This window comes from Lycorma delicatula, chromosome 11 (assembly GCF_047948215.1).
Source record: "Lycorma delicatula isolate Av1 chromosome 11, ASM4794821v1, whole genome shotgun sequence".
Lineage (NCBI taxonomy): Eukaryota > Metazoa > Arthropoda > Insecta > Hemiptera > Fulgoridae > Lycorma > Lycorma delicatula.
In genome coordinates this window covers 12,520,752-12,540,777 of record NC_134465.1, presented here as the reverse complement: position 1 = coordinate 12,540,777, position 20,026 = coordinate 12,520,752, and the positions used below count along the sequence as shown (strand labels likewise).

The window sequence follows — 20,026 nt, the reverse complement described above, 5'->3', positions numbered from 1 at the left end:
TATGAATGTTCATTTGGCTGAATGAAGGGAACTTTTGATATAAAAAAGGGAAGTAATATTTAACGGTATTCCTGATAAGGAAGCATACTGCGCCTGTGTTCGTTGAAACAGCTGTTATTAAGCCTTTATTGTGTGTGTATATTATCTCTAAAATATTCATTTACGTAAAGTGTTTTTATGGAAAGTGTGTGATAAATAATTTATTCTCGTTTGTTGAATGTTTTAATAGCAATTTAAAGTTTAGTTCGCTGTCGCAGTTGTACTTGAGTGTACTGTCTAATCTAGGTTCGTTGAGTTTTTGCACTAATTTAATTTAAGTTTTCCAGCATGGTTTTTTCTTTTATGTAATTAGTTTAGTTTTATATATATGCGCATTATTTTGTTTCTGTAGTTTGAATAATACGGTTTATCATTGGAAGGAAATGTGTTAAATAATTATGTATGATGTTAAATAGCTATTACGAACCTACGCATTCTAGTAAGTGGTGTTTCAAAAAGTACCGATTTATTTCCGAGAGGTTTTTTGATACTTACCGTTTAAAATAAATTTTCTTTTTGAAGTATTTTTTCCTTTGTTCTTTCTTTTAAATGTTGAAGTTAGATTTATTTATAACCAAAGTAAACAGCTAACCTTAAAAAATTAACTCTACAGTTTTACCTAGTATCAGTTTGTTTGTTCACTTGTTTTCATTTTTAATTTGGTAATAAATACCTTCTATATTAATATTCATGTGTTCCTTTTTATACTTACATTGTTTTAATATCTAATGGTTTTGTAAACTCTTCTCAGTAGTGAAGAATTACAGTGTTTATTAAAATTGTCTAGATATGATTTGGCTCATAGGGCTTCAGGTATATTATATTTTTGTTCTTAATAAAATTATAACAAAAACAAAGCATAGTAACACTTACACTTCAAATTAAATGTCTTTTAAATAATTTCATAATATAATTGAAAATAATTGTTACTTCTTTGATTAGAAAGTATACCTGTGATGGGATTGGTGAGACAATTAATAAAGCTGTGACTAAGACAAGTTTGCAATGGCTATACAGTGGCCAGATTCTAGCAGTAGAAGCAATGTATGTTTGCTGTGACATCTCGCTGATAAATTTTTTTTATGTCTCAACAAAAGAGATACAAGTAAACAGATTGTAACTGGAAAAGAGATTAGATATTAGTAAACAAGTTCCATAAATATGGTCTTACAAATTCATACCCCTAAGCCTAACAGGAATTAGGTGATATATATTCAAAATGTATAGATTAAGTGATTTGAAGGCTGTGTTCAATTCTTTTAAGTTATATAAGATAAGCCTTTTTTTAATATTAAGTTACTTTCCATCAGCTTGTCTTGCAGAGGCACAATCCTTCTTTCCTGTGCTCATTCAAGTAAAAATCTTGGACACATTTAATAAGATTTTCATCAATTACAAGACTGGGTTTCTTTTTGCTGGTATGTGGCAAAATTCCACTTGTTTTAACTAATTGTTTGGATTGACAGGCTAAATACTGACTACCACTAAACTCATTTTGAATTTTTTGAATGCTCCAGCTGCTTCATAATAAACTTAAAATATGAATTTTTTCCTGGGTGATGTAACTGTTTTCATTTATCCTTTATTTTAATGATTAATTCTTTTCCCTGCTTAAATCAGGAATAATTTTGTAGAACTAAACTTGTTTTATTCTGTAGAAATATGTAAATCAAAGGAATCATTTAATTTACTGGTAACTGACTCAGCTATTTTTGTAACTTTATTTTTTAAAATTGGTTCCTTTGCACTGCTCGATAATTTTTGTACCTTAATGGGGGAAATGCTAAGTGCCGAACAAGCTGTAATCACCGACTTGACTATAACACATTGAGGGTCAAATATATCTTGACCCTCAAGTTTTTATCTTGACATTCAGGTTCGCTTTCTGTATCGTCTGTGGTTTTTGCATTTTGTTTAAGCATTTTGTACACAGCATTTTCTGCCTGGAATTAATTTTAAATTTTGATTGCTTGTTGAAAGTGTCAAAGATATTTCTCGAAGAGATTTCGTAATTGGTTTAGTGTGACTGCTAAACGGGTCATAGCAACTTTTCCCATTCATATGAAAATATTTATCTAAATATTTGGTTTTATGAAAAGAACAGATATTTTTTGTTTCAGTACATCTACTTCTTAAGGATATTAATGTTATTTGCTGTTCAGTTAACTCTAAAATATTGTTCAGTATTGAAGATCTATTGTAAGTCAATTTGTGACATACTGTTTCAGTGTGAATGCCAGTTGAACACTCCATAATCCATTTCTATAAAATTCAAGGGTTCTTAAAATAACAATACAGTTAGTATAAATTATAAAACTATCTGTTGCTCCTCACTCTGTCTAATCCCAGTTTTTCTACAGCTAAAATAAAAATTTCTCTAATTAATAAAATTAAAAACAAAAGATATCGCGTAAAATAGAAGTTCACTGCTAATAAAATTACTTTATAAATAAGTGTACATTACCCAACCACAGTATTAATACTAGCAACAATACAACATATCACATTGAAATCAAAACCGTAACTGAGCCTTCTACAATGTTTACATTCAGGATTATGCTAAAATTCATGTCCAGGCATGTCTATTCACTTTTGTGTTTAAACATGAGTTTGTGTGTGTGGGTCATACTTTAAGTAACAAACTATCTAAAATATAAGTTATCTCATTATAAACATATCAAAATATTTTGTGTAGTAGGCCTACATTATTATATGAAAAAATACATGTGAATTTTTTGGATACATTATTCATGGTTAGAAGGAACAGTGTGTTTAGTACTTTTGATATCTTCATTACTCGTCTACCACTTTGAGTAACACAATATATTTTGTATGGTTTTAAAGTACATAAAACGTACTTACTGCTGTAAACATTTCAGAATTTTTCCACCTGTCCCACATGTGGCTTTTGGGCCCCAAAAATACAAATAAATACCAAATTACAATTTGGTAGCCTTTTTTTTTTAATGAAGGATACTCGGTAACAATCCAATTTTTTTTATAAGTACTACTAATACCTAAGCGTTAAAAGGTAAAAAACAGGCCAGTTACCCAAGCCTTTCTTTATTTATTTTGGGCCCAAAATTAAAAAAGAAAACAATTTGTAAATGTAACTTCTGTAAACATTAAAAGATTTGGTTATATAACAAAACAAATTTTGAGTACACTATGATAAAGTTCCATTTTTACTCTTTCCAAAAAGCCCTTTTTGACCCTCTAAGAATGTTACAGCTTATTGAAAAAGTGACGAAAATGGCTGTTTTTACCTGTTAGCAAGTTAGAATAGTCTGTTAATCAAGAAAACATTTTTTTAAATATATAAAAAAATGTTTTTTTGGCCACTACAAGGTTATCATATACCAAATATCAAAATCAGAAATAGTGATGCAATACATTTATTTTTAAATTTGTTGAATTAAAATGGAACACCCTAGAAGTAAGATAGAATTGCCAACATGCAAACTGAAAGATTTACAATAGCTCAGTGATCATCAACGTTTTTAACTTTACAATCCTCAAAAAGTAAAAAAAAAAATGTATAATGAATATTTCACCGACATCCCAACCCCAATCCAATGAAACCTAAATAAAACTATTTAGCTGTGTTGATACCGATGGTATGAACATATATGTGTGAAGTGTACAATCATGAGTAATTTACAGGTTCCAATTTTATTTATCCATGCTCCTTGCAATTTGGACTGCTTGCATAATATTTGGTATGTGAGTGTCGTATTTAAACATGCATATGATATTTTTGAACATGTTGTGCCCTCAACAGTATAAAAGAGGTGTAAGGGATTTCAGAACGTCAGCATAGTTTTGATTTTGAAGTGTGCGTCTGGTGCCGTTAATTAAGTTTTTAAAAGTGTAGCTCATTGAAATTAATAATAATTGAGGTTTTGGATTTTTAATCTATGGTCAAATGGTGCAACTGTTTTTTTCTCATATTAATTCTTATGCAAAGAAAAAACAAAGTAAGCCATCTACATCCACTGAATCGATCGGTAAAAAGATAAAATTATACAATGGCATTTATTTATATTATGGTTTTACTTCATTGGGTAGAAAGCCACAGTGCATTTTGCTTGCTTTCACGTCCTCTCCAATCACAGCATGAAGCCATCAAAACTAATTTGACACTTGGAAACTAAACATCTGGATCATAAAAGCAAACCTTTCTCATTTTTCGAAAGAAAATTACATACTTTGAGAAATCAGTGTGCTTCTATTTGTAAGTCAAGTCATACTAATAAAAGTTCACTTGAAGCATCTTATCTCATAGTATTAAGAGCAGTTAAGATGTCCAAACCCCATACAATCGCAGAAAACCTCATATTGCTTGCTACAATTGATATGGTCAGTGTTTTAATTGGCATGAAAGAAGCAAAAATATTGAAAAACTGCTTTCCAATGATACTGTATCAAGATGAATAGATGACTTGGCTGCTGATGTTTGCTATCAGATAATTCAGCAAGTGAGTTGAAGTGAATTTTTTAATATTCAGGATGAAACAACAAATGTGGCATATATTTCTCAGTTCTTAAGTTTTGTGAGATATGAATGCAACATGGACAGATCAGTCAAAGAAAATATGTCGTTTTGCAAATAAATACCTGGTCATGCAACAGGACAATATCTTTTTGATGTTTTTTATGAAGCTATAACATAAATTGGACAAAATGTATTGCAGTATTGTAGTGATGGTGCAAAGGTGATAACAGGAAAGTACAGTGGATTTCTGAAAAAATTGAAAGATTATATTTATACCAAGGGTGAATGGCCAAACTGCTTCCTTAATATACATTCTCTTGCCACAAAAAATGTGCCAGAAAATCTCAAATAAATTCTTTGTAAAGCTGTAAAAATATTTAATTTTATTAAAAGTCGACCATTACAGAATAGGCTCTTTGCTAAACTTTGCAATGAAGTGGGTGAAAAGAAAAAATCTTTTCTATTCAGAAGTCAGATGGTTATCACGGGGGAAAGTGTTAACCTGGTTATTGGAATTGCAAGATGAATTAATAATATTTTTTCAAGATCAAGAAACACCATTCTCAGGGATTTTACAGAATAATGAATATATTTGGCTGTTGGCTTACTTACTCGATACATTTTTGTATTTAAATGATTTCAAATATGTATTTACAAGGATGTGATAAAAACATTTTATCAATGACAGACGTAGTTCATACTTTCATTGAGAAGCTTGATATATCTGGATTATTCACGTTCAAAGCGTGAAAAATTTTGATATATTTCCATTTCCAGAAAAAATTTGGTTGAAAAAGACAGTATTATTCACCATAGTCTGGATAGCATGAAGATGCATTTTCGCGAGCTAAAAATTCAGTTGGAAGATAAAAATGAATTCTTAAGAGTACTAGATCCATTTAGTGAAAAATGATTGTAGTTGCATTTGCTATGTTACCAGTTAAGATTCATGATCAGCTGATTGAAATGTTTGCCAATAAAACATTACAACTGCAATTCACATCTGAAGATTTAGATATGTTTTGGCTTGCTCGTCGAACCGAATGTGGAAATTTAGTTACAGAAGCATTGAAAATATTATTAATGCCTTTTGTTCTGTGAAAAGGGTTTTTTGTCTATGGTTGCACTAAAAACTAAATATAGAAGTTGTCTTTTATCACTTGAAAACAATTTGGTTTTTCCGTGTTTGTAACATAAATCCACATATGGAGAAAGTTTTAAATGAAAAATCAAATGCAACCATCTCATTATAATTAATATTTATTTATCTCATTTAATATTTTCCCTACATGTGTACTTATAAATGTAATAAAATAATTTTAATAAATGATTTTTTTCTCATAAAATGGCTTCGTTATTGTTTACATGTAAAGTTTTAGAATAATTTTGTGACCCCCAGGTTGAGAAACACTGATCTAGGGAATGAATCATTTATTAGCATAAACTATTATACTGTCCTATATATATATCTTATGTTTAGATTAATAGTAAGTTGTAAATTGATGAGTGAGAAGTAAAAATAAATTTAAGAAGAGAACAGAAGTAGAAGTATGGGAGTCACCTTATGTACCCATGGTTGTATTCTTGAATAAGTACGGTAGTTGATATATATGTATTTTTTGTTTCTTCTTAAAATGCCTATCAATGGCAAAGAAAAAGTAAATGTTATGAACAGGATTATGTTTTATTTTATTTTTGTACTTTTAGATTGACTTAAATCAATTGTTGGTCGGTCATGCCACTTCCCACACCTTGCCTACCCTACCATAGCCGGTTATTCCCCTTCCATTTTGAATATAAATAACTCTATTATGTTCTATTATTGTTTTATTACTTTAACTCCAAAAGTTTAACCTGTTTATATTAAATGGTATTTAATTTGGTTCATTAAACTTTTATGAAGATAGATCGTTTCAAGTGCTGTTTATTTAAGTCTTGCACTTCAAGCAATGTGAGAATTTTCTAGATAGGAAAAGTATTTTGCTAAATAATTGCAATTTAATTAGTTACTATACTACAGTCGATTAAAATATACAATATCATTGTTTTCCTTAGGCTACTGAATTTGACATGCATGTTAATTACTTAAGTTTTAGAACAATAACATACTGGATAATTGGATGTGAATTGCAATGGTATTTTATTAATTAGCATATTTATTGTTTAAAAAATTTTGTTCATAGTTAAATAAAATTATTTATTATGTATTCATTATTCTACCATTACAGTATGAGTGCAGAAAATATCCGTGCTTAAATAATTACTCTGTTGTGATTTTAATTTATATAGATCAGGCCAATCTCTATGTATTTACTTTATAGTTTTCAGAAAAACTGCTGTGTTCAGTATGCCTGAATTTCCCTGTTGTAAAAACTTTATTCTATTTAAACTAATTTAAATAAATAATGCTACCCTTAAAAAATGTTTGCTGCACACATGACATTGTGGGAATGTGTATTGATTACATAGGTCAACAAAAAAAAAAAATTGGAACTGAGCTAAAGTGGGTGAATTAGAAGGTATTTTTTATGTTGAATATTAAAATGAAATCAGTTTTTTCATCACCTTCAATTTTTAGTTATGACTGTTTAAAATATTGAGAAACTTCTTAAATAATAATAATTACAATTAAAATTCCTACCTTTATTTTGCAGGCATTTACGTTTAGTTTCTTTTTCTTATTTTTCTTTTGTGTTCTGTGAATTCTTCTTTTTTTATCATCCAGCAGTAGTCACTCATTGTAGATTCATCCCATCTCCCTTGATAACATTCTATCTGGAATATATGTTGATGGAACCTTTCTTCTTGTTCATTGCCTTTTTTTTTTTGAGTACTTAAAAAATTTCAAAGATAAATTTTTGATGCGCTCAGAGAGGAATTAAACCATTTTTGACACCATCGACATCTAAGAATTATGAAGGAGGACTTGAAGCTTCATATGATATTTCATATTTAACTGCAAAACCAGAGTACCCGCATACAGTTGGTTAAAATTTATTATTTCCAGTAGTTCTAGAGATAATAATAACTATGATGAAAATGAATTCGGAACCAAATTTTCAGAATGTCGGCCACTCTGTAACAATACAGTTCAATGTCTTATAGATGAAATGCCTGAAGCTATTGAATAACAGTTTATCTCTGAATTAAGGTATACTAAATTTGCCATACAGATGGATGAATAGATTTTTGGAAGGAACAGCATTTTTAATTATCTATGTGCTATAGTAATGCTAAAGAAGAAATCATACAGGAAGTTTTTTTGCACAAAGCTTCTTGAATGATATACAAGAGGAGAAGCCATATTTCATTTTTTGAAAACTTTTTGGAGCAGTATAACTTCCCCTACTCAATATTACTGTAGCTTCCTGTGACGGTGTATCAACAGTGGTTGGAAAATATCGAAGCTTTTTAGCATATTTCAAAAATAAGGTGCATTGGACTGTTCATTGATTTTTGCACAGGCAACGTATAGTTGCAAAAAATGTTCAGGAAGAGCTTCAGATTGTTTTAAAACTAAGTACAAAGGAATAAATATCATCAAACTAATGCTTTGATTGACCATCTTTTTGTGCAAGTGTATGATTAATGGTGGAAAGTTAACAATTTGCTTCGTTATATAGAAGTACACTGGCTCTTCAAGCGTAACTAACTGTTTGCAGCATTTCATAGACATTTTTAATTCTGTGATAGAATTTTTCTTCGATGTTGACAACCTATGGCTGCACAATAAATAAAATTAAAATTATATATTCTACTTGGCTGTTATACAGAGCGAATCAAAAGATGGAAACCCCTCAACAACTTTAAAACTGTTAGAGATAGAATATTATATTCCCATAGAATACTTAACCACACATCTCAGTTGAGAAGAATTAGAGATGTGTATCGTGCTTTTTGTGATGTTTAAAAAATATCTTGGAATGGGCAACATGGACTGAAAGGCAGTGACTTGGCATAGTAAAAGAAAGCAGCATAATGAAATAATTAAGATAGGAAGAAATTCTCAGCCTTCACTGAAAATATTTTCATCTCCCAGTGATACTTCAATTCGGCAAACTAAAACTTTGATCAACAGTTATGAGAATGGTGGTTGTGTGATACATCTGTGTGTTCTTTGTCGGGATCTTCTGTAAGCAGCAAATGATACATTTCAATCCTTGACTTCATTTACTCAAAATGACAACACAGGTACTTCTTGTTATAAAGACGATCCTTCTAAGGTGGAGATTATGAGGGTTCTTAATGTTGTCCAAAATAAACTGCCTTCAAGTTGATATGGAGATGTCTGTGCAATTTTTAAAATGATGTGTCCTGATAGTTGTATAGCGTCAAAATTCCATCTTGGAGCTACTAAATGCTCTTATATCATTAATCATTCATTTGGTGGCATTCTGCATATACATTAGAATAATAATGAAAAAATATTTTTTAAGTAAATGTTGATAATGTATGTTTTCTGTACAAAATAAGATGTTCTGCCCCAGTTTTCTTATCTATATAACTTTTGGTCATACTGATTTTAGTTTACTTTTAAGTTGTGATCATACATATATTCTTTGTTTAATTGAAATCTGTGTTTCTTAGCATTTTTATGCTAACCAAGTTATTAAATAATATCGCTTTTTGTTTATTTTGCAAAATAATGTAGGCTAGGTTATGTGAAAAATTTTTTAGCAATCTTAGATGCAAGCCAATTATTTTTAAAAATTGGTTTAGTTAATTTATTTTTAGTTAGTTTTTATTTCTTATCTGTGTTACTTTTAGTTACCATGATGCTAATTTTTATGTAAGAAACTTATTAAATATGATTTTTTGTACGTTGCAATGTAATTTACTTAAACAATTTATTACAAAGAATAGCCTAATTTTAAATGTGTATTGTAAAAAAAATCATTAAAAAAGCTTAAAATGAATGCAATAATAAATAATAACAAAAAGGCATGAGTTGGGCAGCTGTAGAGATGGTGGAAGCTGCAAAATAATAAAATATCTATATATTTTAATGGAGTAAATGACAATAGCATAACATTATGAGAGTCATGATAGTTTTATTAAATTGGTCAGGAACAGTTGGTAAAAAGTCAGGAAAGACAAATCTTAAATTTATTTGGTGGGAACCCTGAATTTTCTACCTGATAAAAAAAGTTAAAAGAAATGTAATTCAACATGTAAACTGACTTTTTGCCCACTGTAGGCATCTAGTTTTGTTGAACATTTTATTATGCATAATACTCCGTATTATGTTTAATTTTATATAAAAAGTAATGAAGTCACCTGAGGAGTAAAAGTTAAATGGAGATATTCATATATCTTAATTGTACATATAAAATCTTATGCAAAATTAATTTTCAGAAGTACTATCATCATCAGTTGTTTCATAAAAAAATATTAAATTTTTGTTGTAATTACAGGACCCATATAAAAGTTTGAAATTTAGAAATAGTCATGTTTATCAAAAGTTTACATGTAATATAATTTAAATTATCTGCCCCTATTTATTAACAGTGCAGATAAAAATGTTTGAATAAATGTATGATAAGACCTTATTTTCTATCTTTGTTAATTTAAACAGAATAGTTTTATTGTATGCTAGCTAAATAATCATATTAATGAAATAAAGCAGTTAGAAAAATATTTTATTTATAAATTTAATCATGAATGAAAGTTAATAATATCCCAAGGGCAGGGATATTGTGTTTAAATTAGCAGAAAAGGGATAGTAAATCTATATAGTTTATTTATTTACATGTAAATTCTTGATAAAATAACATGACTATTTAAAATCTACATTGAGTCGTGTGATTTTAAAAGTTTAATATTTGATAAAAAAATTAATCAAAAAGTATCTACAAAAACTCATTTTCTAGTTTAAAGTAAGAATAAATATATTATTTAAATATTTATTGTTTAGGTAAATCGGTTAATTTTATTTAATATTATACAGATGTAGTTTATATTTGACAGATTATTATTTTTGCTTTTGATATGGAAAGTATTGTGCTGTAATTTCAGTCAGACTGATGCATATTCCGATTTGATGCAAAATTGATTTCTAATCTTAAAATAAAAAAAGGAGTAATTAAAGTAACTGTTATTGGACATAAGCTTGTAATTATTGAAGAAGATTAAATAAGGTATTTTAGATGTATTTATAAAGTTTTTAATAAATTATGGGAACCCTAAAATAACTTTTCAACAGTTAAAAATTGAAAAATAAACTTTAGTGAATACTTACACATTAAAATGATTATTTTTTCAGTATGGTACTATCACATCTCAAGTCCCTAAGAAGGGCAACTCAAAAATTTTAATTAGAAAGGGTAGGGTTGTGACTAACTTTTTAAGGTCATTGGGAAACAAAAATTTTGATTTACAAAAATTTAGGCTGACAACTCTATTCAAATGGTGGCTGGCCTTTTAATCATTTTTACAGTTAGTATCTAAAGTATAGGGGAAAGTGTTGTTCCTTGGGTTGGATGTACCACGGGTCAGTCTGCATTGTGCTGCTATCTGAGCAGGAAACAGCAGAGTTAGAGTCTTTAGTTATTTGATTTGCCACTAGGAGCACTTTGAATATTGTTTTACTGCAGTGTATAATGCTAGCTTTTCGTGAAAAATTAATTTTAGTTTTTCAGTGGTAAAAGTAAATATTTTTGATTGAGTTTCTTGATGTTTGATGAGAAACACGTAAACAACAAGCTGAAAAAAATTATTCAGGTAATTAGTTTGTATTTCTCTCCATCTAGTAGTATATAATAATGTCTAAAAACCTAACCTATAAAGAGACTATGAGGTCATGTGTAAGGTAACTGCTCATGTTGTACTTTGGTCACGTCACATAATGTTGTACCTTGGGTCTTGACCCAAGGTACAACCATTCCATTTATGTTTAGATTAAAGCAACATACTCATTAATTGTTTTTCTTTTTTTAATTAAATGCCTAGAAGCAAAGAGGGTAATAAAAGAAAGCCGGTGAACAAAATAGCCTTTGAAAAAGCAGCAAATGATATGCTGCAGAACCAAATAACCAAATGGATATTAGAGCAGCTGCCAAGAAACATGATGTTTCAAATACTACTTTGTAAAGAATTTGAGAAAACATAAACGTTCTAGGTCTGTTGATTGACTGTTTGTTTATACATCTAATATTAATGCTAAAAATGTATTTTAAAGATAACAAGAAACAGAGTTTGTGAAGTATTTGAAGTACGCTGTGACGCTTCACTATGGACTTACAAAAATGCCTCTACCTAAGTTTGCTTATGATTATGCAAAATCCAATAATGTAACAGCCCTAGAAAATTGGAAGTTAAAACAATCAGCTTGGAATTTCTGGTATCGGCTACTTCATAAATGTTTTCCTGATTTGACATTTTGAAAGCCTGAAGCTAAAAGCCTATCCTGAGCCACAAGTTTCAACAAAGAAAATGTTGGAGCCTTTTTGACTAATTTAAAAACAGTTATGGAAAAATATAAATTTCCACCTAATATAATTTATAATTTGCATGAAACTGGAAATTCTACTGTTCACAAGCCTACAAAGGTTTTTTTGACAAAAAAACAAAGCAGCTTGTTTTAGCATCAGTGAGCGGGGTATCAATATCACAATCATAGCTGATATAAATGTTATTGGAAACCATGTTTCTCCAATGTTGATATTCCTGAGGGTAAATTTCAGGGAATACATGAACATAAGAGCACCGATGGGCACTATCGGCAGGGCAAACCCTTCAGAGTGGTCCAATGAAATTTTGTTTGTACAATACCTGAAACACTTCATTCAGTATGTCAGACAATCTTTAAATAACCCAGCTTTTTATTGATAACCGTGAGACTCATATCTCGATTAAACAGTTACTGTGGCCAAGGAAAATGGAATCTTCATGCTGACGTTGCCCCCCACACTTCATATAAACTGCAACCGCTCGACCACCATCAGTTTTCAGACCATACAGGTCATTTTATATGCTACCCTTAATGACTGGATGATCTAGAACCTTGGAAGACCAATCACTATAACCTTGTTGGTTTGATCATTACAGCCTTCAGCAAGGTATTTATTACAGAATATATGAAGACTGGAATTTGTGTGAATGGAATCTACTCTCTCAATGAAAGTATTTTTGGAGAGGAAGAATCTTCTTATGTGACAGATAAATCGCTTGACAAAGATGGACAGGAAACTCAACCAGATGCAGTAGCTGGACCTAGCACACTACATCAAGATGCTCCTCTGAATAACAAAATGCCTGCAACTGTTAATGATAATGAAAGAATCTCAAGTAATTATTGTGGTATCTCTAGAAGTGATTCGGCCTTTCCCAAAGGCTGCTCCAAGAAAAAGTAATAAGAAAGAAAAAAAAGGCAAGATTAGAATATCGACAGATACTCCAGAAAAATTAAATTGAACATTTAAAAGCAAAGAAACCAAAAAAAGAAGATGAAAACATAGCTTTGAAGAAATACTCAAAGAAATAACTGATTATGGGCGATAAAGATTCTGATGAACCTGACAGAATTGACAACCTACCAGAGGACATGAGTAGTGACAATTAAGATAATTTAATTGAAATGAATGATAGAGACCGATTAGAAGATTTAATATTTGAAAGAAGTCTTGATTTAGAAAGTGAAAATGAAGACTTTGTTTTAGTAAAAATCATAGGAAAAAAAGGAAGAAGATTATTTAATGTTGCAAGAATTGTGGAAAAATTATCTAAGGAGATGTATAAAGTTACATACCATTACAAAAGAGTGTATTTCAGCAATAATTTTTTTCTACTCATGGAAGATATTTATGGCACATCAAAGGAAGACATGGTGGCATTTCTCAGCATCTGCAGAACACATATATTTTTCCTGTTGATTTTTCCTCACACAATGTACAATGAGCCAAATTTTTTATTATTTACCTAGATAAACTATGATTTTCCTGTATATTTTTCAGATAATTAAAAGACTTTAAACTAATTAAATAGGCTACTATATTAATTTTCCAGATAGGCCGAATTTGCGTATCTTTAAAATTTAAGTGCTGTTTAAGCATTTATGGCTGATGTAAAGATGCGTTAATAAATAAATCTGGTTTGTTTACTGAAATGTCATGTTTTATTTCTTTGAAAGAAACATACTTTTTAACCCATTTTACCATATGGAACCAAGGTACATCGTATTGTTGCATCTTGACTAACTTGCAGACCTTAAGAAAAAAAAAAATTTGCATTAAAATAATTATTCAAATAGAATTTAAAAAACTAGATTAACAACATTATTAAATATAGTGTAAAGTCATTAAGAAATAAAAATTACCACACAGTTTGAAATAAAAAAAATAAAATGCAAAATTAACCCAAGGTACAACACTTTCCCCTACCCCAATTAGTGATCTCATTCTAAGAAATAGATTGTTTTTGAAGTAGGAGTTTTTGGAAAATTTCATTCTTTTATGTTGAAAGTTATTTAAGGATTCTCATATTTTATTAACATTATGTGTTTATTAATATGTACAATATAAAGGAAAAGTTATTTAAGAAACCGGTTGTACATAATGAAAAGATGCTTATTTATCTTAAGTTGCAAAATAATGTACATAAAGTTATAAATAATTAAAATAATATGACACCACAAATTAACCTTGAAAACAATCTGTATAAAAAATAAATTTAACTTTAATGAAGGAATGACTTGTTACCTGATAAACGTTCAATTGCTTCCATATCTCATTCCAGCTTTGATTTTAATTCATTCATAAGTAACTACCAACATTTAATGGTTGCATGCTTTTATAATTCCTTGGTTAACCATACGGTTTCACATAATGAATCTGAGAGGAAACTTTTTCAGTATTCTAATGTAGAAATGAAATTTTTTGTTTCACAAGTATTTCTTAGCAGATGTGTAATAGTATTATGTCAAACTTTTTTGTTAATATTATAATAGGTTAGCATATAGTTCTGACTATTTTTTTACCCTTTACTTATTTTTTTCCGCATAATGACATCATCTGAAATATTGAGATCATCCATTCTACTTGTAGGATCTCGCTCTCTTATAGGATATCTAAAATTTTTTCATTGCCATTGGATTTCTGATTTGTGTGGATCAACTGTTATTCTTGTATAAAGGGGGAAACAGTCTAAATTCAGCATTTAAGCTGCCATAGATGTGATATTAATGATTTTTTATTTATTTGTTAACTCTGTGTTACTGATGTTTTCTACTGGAAAGAGACTAGTCGACTTTATTGTGTTAAGAGACAGTTTTTGTTGCCCGCAATAGTTTATTTACAGCAGAGAAGCTCTTGTGCAAGATGCAGTATAATAATTAAATTAAAAATATAATATACTTGAAGTCGGATGAATTTAAATTTCATCTTAAAAAAGAATTAAAAATTATAAATCTACAAAATGCTAAAGTATTGCTTTTGGAAATATATGTGTGTGTGATCCAAGAATTTTGTGAAGTTCAAATATTTATTCATAACAAAAGTAATAATACAACAATATTACACTGTCACTTAAATAATGAAAATAGCTTAATTTATCAAACAATTTATTTGCTTGAATTACTTAGATGATTTCACAATATCACACTAAATCTGTAATTAATTTACTACATGTATATGGAGATAACTAATGATGGATTATTTATTAATTATAACAGAAGTATTAAGGAAATATTCTATCATACACCCCAAATAAAATAATGTTAACTTTAACATGCCATAACCTGAGGTAGGTAGTACGATTCCAAACAGTTACCATAATTCATATAAACGTGTTAATTTTAAGTATTGTTTTGTTTCTAAAATTAATTTTTATTAATTATTTACAGATGTCTCTAACAATACAACAAATATTACTCGATTCGGAAAGGTTAGCTACTCGTTTAAAAGAGGACGATTCAGCTGCTGATGTCTTATTGTCTCAGACACAAACTGTGTATAAACAGATTGATGCTATGAAGCAGGTTTGTATTTTAACATTATTCTCTATATTTAGCCTTCTTTTCTCTGATTTAATTTGATAACTGCTTTAATGTATTTTTGATGTAAAATTTATCTCCTTTTATAAAATTCCCATCTAATAACTATTTTTTCAAAAAGGACACAACCCTAAGATTAAGAAGGTAGAAATAATGCATAGGTAAATTTTATTTCTCCGTACATGTCAGTTGGCAACACTATACTCAAGGTTAGCAACTTGTAACAGTTGAAATATCCTCCTTATGTACTAATGCTATACCAGTATAAATTTGTTTGTATTATGTTAACTATGTAATTTTCCAAGGATAAACTTGTGTTTATTATTAAGACTTATTGTGCATATAAATCTTATGAACGAGTAAGTGATAAAATTTCCCAATTTTTCAATACTTAGTAAGTCTGCAATATAGCAAAGCGTTCGATTAATGTTTTGTGAAACTGGGAATGTACATGATTGGAAAAGCGAGATCGATCATCACTGTTAACAGTAGAAGTTGTGGAGGATGTGAAAGAAAGTTTTACTCGCTCACCCAGAAAATCACTTAGAACGTTATCTTCACAGGCTTGGTTTTCACTCTCTGCAGCTTTTAGGGCTACAAAGAAATTACAATTGCATGCTTATCGCATCAGTATTGTTCAAGAAGTGAAAGCAGACCGTGGAATACTGTTGTTGATGACAACAGTATTGAAATTTTGGATCGTGTTTATTTCAGCACTGAGGCGTGGTTTCACCTGAATGGTTACCCTAACAGCCAAAACTGCCAAATATGGAGCACCAAAAATCCTCACTCGTTTCACAAATGACCGTTACATGTAAAATTGGTGTTTGGTGTGTAATCTCCTGGCATTGTGTAATAGGACCTTTATTTTTTGACATCTGTAGGCGGTGTGGTTTATCGCAACAGTTTATTACCGTGTTAGATTTACATGAATGAGAATGTTGGTTGCAGCAGGATGTCATACTCCTAATGAAACGCTGGATATGTTATGGGAATTTTTTGGCCAACGACATCTTGGAGATGTTACATCAGTAGACTTTTTCCTTCGGGGATATTTAAAAAGTGTTGTTTTTAAAAACAAACATCATACGCTATACGAATTGAAGGCTTACATATTTTCAAGTGAGATTTCAAATATTACTGAGCAAACATTACGAAAAGTTGCTGCAGATGTTAGGAAACATGTATGAACCTGCATTGAGATCACAGGAAATCATTTTGTACATCTATTGTAAAGTTATTGAAGGTAATTTTAATATTGTTGTTTAAGCATTTTAGTAACATTATATTTTTGTAATAGATTCACATCGCCAAACAAAGGGGTTGCACCCTTTTTGAAACACCCGTTATCTTGAACGCTTCTTATGTGTAACATTCTTTAGTTATCGGTTAAATGTAAACTATATAAATTGGGCTTATATGAAACAAAATATACGTTTAACTTCACCTGATTATTCTAAAACGCCTAGAATGTTTTGGTTACTTGAAAAATAAAAAGTGCAAAGCGAGGGTAAATGTGTATTTTCATTAAAACTATTCCTACAGATCATTGAAGTTATCAAATTCTGAGTGTATCTGCCCTTAACATTTGTAGTATGTTAACCAAATTCAATTTTCTTTTTTGATTTACCGGAAGTTTAAATATATGAGGGTTCAGTAATTAAAGAGACAAATGAGTGTAGAAAAACTATTATTTATCCAATGACAATTAAAACTAACGCTTCTTTACAACATAATCACTTGTTACATTTAGGTGTCTGTTCCATATTTCTGTGAGCTTTTTTATTCCACCAATTGTTCACCTTAGATTCTGAGCCATTCTTGTACCGCATTCTTAAACTGCTTATTGTTTCCAAACTTGGTGCTACATAAAAATGTTTGGAAAGACCAAAAAAAAAAATCTGCTTGTGTGAAATTGAAACTGTAAGGAGGATGTGGCAAATACATCCCAGTCTAATTTTTGAATAGCTTCCTGTGTCATGTGTTCATGTTATTTGATAAGTACAGAAGCGGGTGTTAGGATGTAGCAAAAACTACATGCTCTTGATAGAGAACTCTGGGCAATAATAAAGAAGTTTTGAACCAGATGTTTTCATTTCTCTGGAGTGTTAGTATTTTCCATACTTTTTAATAGTGTTAAATTTTTTTTACGATATTGTATGTTTTTGTGTTTAATATTTTAGTTAAAGCTTTTTATTTTTTTTGTCTTTGTTTTTAATATTTTAGTTTGTTTTGATTTTGTTTTTAAATTTGTATTTTAAGTTTTTATTTTGTTTTAATTTTTGTTGTTCTATTAAGATTTTATATTTTGTGTTTATATTTCTTTTTTTTTCTGGGCAAAGATAACATGAAAATGTTTTTCACCCCCCCCAAAAAAAAACTCAGCTTTTAGTGAATAATGGAATGGACAGTGTCGATATTTGCATTAAAAATATCAGCAATTTTTCTAATTTTTATGCATCTGTTGAAAATTCCGCAGGTTTTCCACTGTGATGAAAATCAGTGACACTTAATCTGCCCAATTGAAATCATTCAATCCACTTATAAAAATTTAAAATACTACACTTTTTATCATATTGTTTTAACATTTGCTAGTGAATTTCAGTGGTTTTCCCCCGTAAGAAAATAAATCTTATCATAGAACTCTATTCTTCTGCAGACATATTCAAGCAAACCTGTCATTTTGAAATAAAGAAATGAGGTTATAATAAAGGAAGTTCTTTTCAATCAGCTGATATTTTCTCTCAGTGGTACTAACTTTAGTGCCAGATAGTTTCAGGTTTTTATTTTATTTTCCTTTTTATAATGGCCCTTGTACTTCAAGAATATTCCTTTAGCATGGAAAGTTATAATGAATAATGTGTGTTTTTATTTTTTCCGTCATAATATTTGTAGTTTATTGTAAAAAAATGGTCTTTTAGATTGTATCAACTGCTAATGATATTAGCCTAAAACAAATGTCAACAGAATTTAATGAAATTGCACGCAACATAAAAAAAATTCTATAACTTAACTGATAATATAATGAAATATAAACATATTTGAAATTATATTAATTATTTGTGTATATATCTACTAAGTATTGTGGAAAATAATTAGTAATAAGCATAATTAAAGAAATTAAGTTAGAAATTTATAAGCCAAAAAAACTGCAATACATTGCATATTGCTCTCTGTGAACTATTTTTACCAGGTATCAGAATTTAAAAGTGCAAAATGTATATCACTATCTAACCTTAATTTTATTCTTTTTAAAACTTTTCAACGTGCATGTAAGTGATCTACATAGAGATTTGGCAAAATTTGCAGACTACAACAAACGATCTTGAGTCCCGCATTATGTTCCAACATCTACACCTGCAAAATAAATTAATAATTGGACATTACTTTCAAGGTAGTTTTTATGAATGAATTGTTTTATTGGAACTGTCTACTGTATATTAATGACTAGTTTAATGAACTTAGGGACTTTTCATAGTATTTTCATTTATATTTAAAATAAAGAAATATGAGATAAGGCCTTTCTATCTACTTACAAAAATATTAAAGAATTGATTAAAAGTTAATGTACTTTGTAATTGTTACTTTTGTTCCAGTATGCAGAAGAGACTGGTGAATTAAACGAATTAGCAAGGCAAAGGCCTCATTCTGTTCTTGTTGCTGGTATTCAACAAGAATCAAGAAATTTACGTGAATTACGACAAGAGAATAGAGAATTACGTGCCGCTTTAGAAGAACATCAAAATGCATTAGAAGTAATAATGTCAAAGTATCGGCAACAAATTACACATCTTGTACAAGTTTCTAAATTAAATCTTACAAATATGTATAATAGTCAATATACTCAGGTATTATTAATTTCTAATTTATTTGTTTTTTTTTATTATTTGTGGTAATTTTTTGTCATATAATAATAAAGACACTGTCATAATTTTTATTTATCTCGCAACAGAAGAAGATTTTACCCAATATTTTTTAATATTTCAGAGTAACAATTAAAACATTTGATAATTTGGTGCCATTTAATCACTAAGAGTTAAAAGCTGTGATTTAAATTTTAGGAGTAAAGGAAACCAAATTTTATAATATGTTAAGTACTATTACCTGTTAATTTTGCTTTTTGTGTAACCTTTGATAAGAAACTCTGATAGAAGAGAGGTCGTCGTATTGCAGGCACCTAGAAAATGATAGAGATGTAGCCAGGTGACAACTAACTCTCATGGTACCTCTCAAAGGGAGAAAAAGATGACAACAACCCATAAGGATAGTTAATCAATTTTCAACACTGTGATAGTTCATTTTTAAACACAGTGAACCCTTATGAAGAGCTCATGACTATAAAAATAATTTGTGTCAAGATTCCATGTCATTTGAGATGGTAGCAGACGATGTCTGACTCTTACACAGTATCAGTTTAAGGTCAAGTCCAAGTACTTGCTAACACAAAGTACTTGATTAACACATTCCATCTAAGATACATTAGATTTGTAGTTCTTCAGAATAAT

At 29.4% G+C, this 20,026-nt stretch overlaps 1 protein-coding gene across 4 annotated transcripts in view; it reads left to right on the top strand.

Moving 5' to 3' along the window:
- The first annotated feature begins 93 nt into the window (after window positions 1-93).
- The window catches only part of LOC142332454 (FGFR1 oncogene partner 2 homolog), a 48,634-nt gene continuing 28,701 nt past the window's right edge, over window positions 94-20,026 (top strand). For 3 of the 4 annotated variants that reach the window (XR_012758304.1, XM_075378901.1, XM_075378900.1), the window contains exons 1-3: window positions 94-285; window positions 15,372-15,506; window positions 19,118-19,369. Coding sequence is in view for 3 of the 4 variants with exons in the window: in XM_075378901.1 (XP_075235016.1) it covers window positions 15,372-15,506; window positions 19,118-19,369 (387 nt within the window). In the remaining variant the exon portion in view is untranslated. Of the gene's footprint in view, window positions 286-355; window positions 479-15,371; window positions 15,507-19,117; window positions 19,370-20,026 lie in introns of those variants that run through there. The other variant, XM_075378903.1, reaches the window with a different exon arrangement.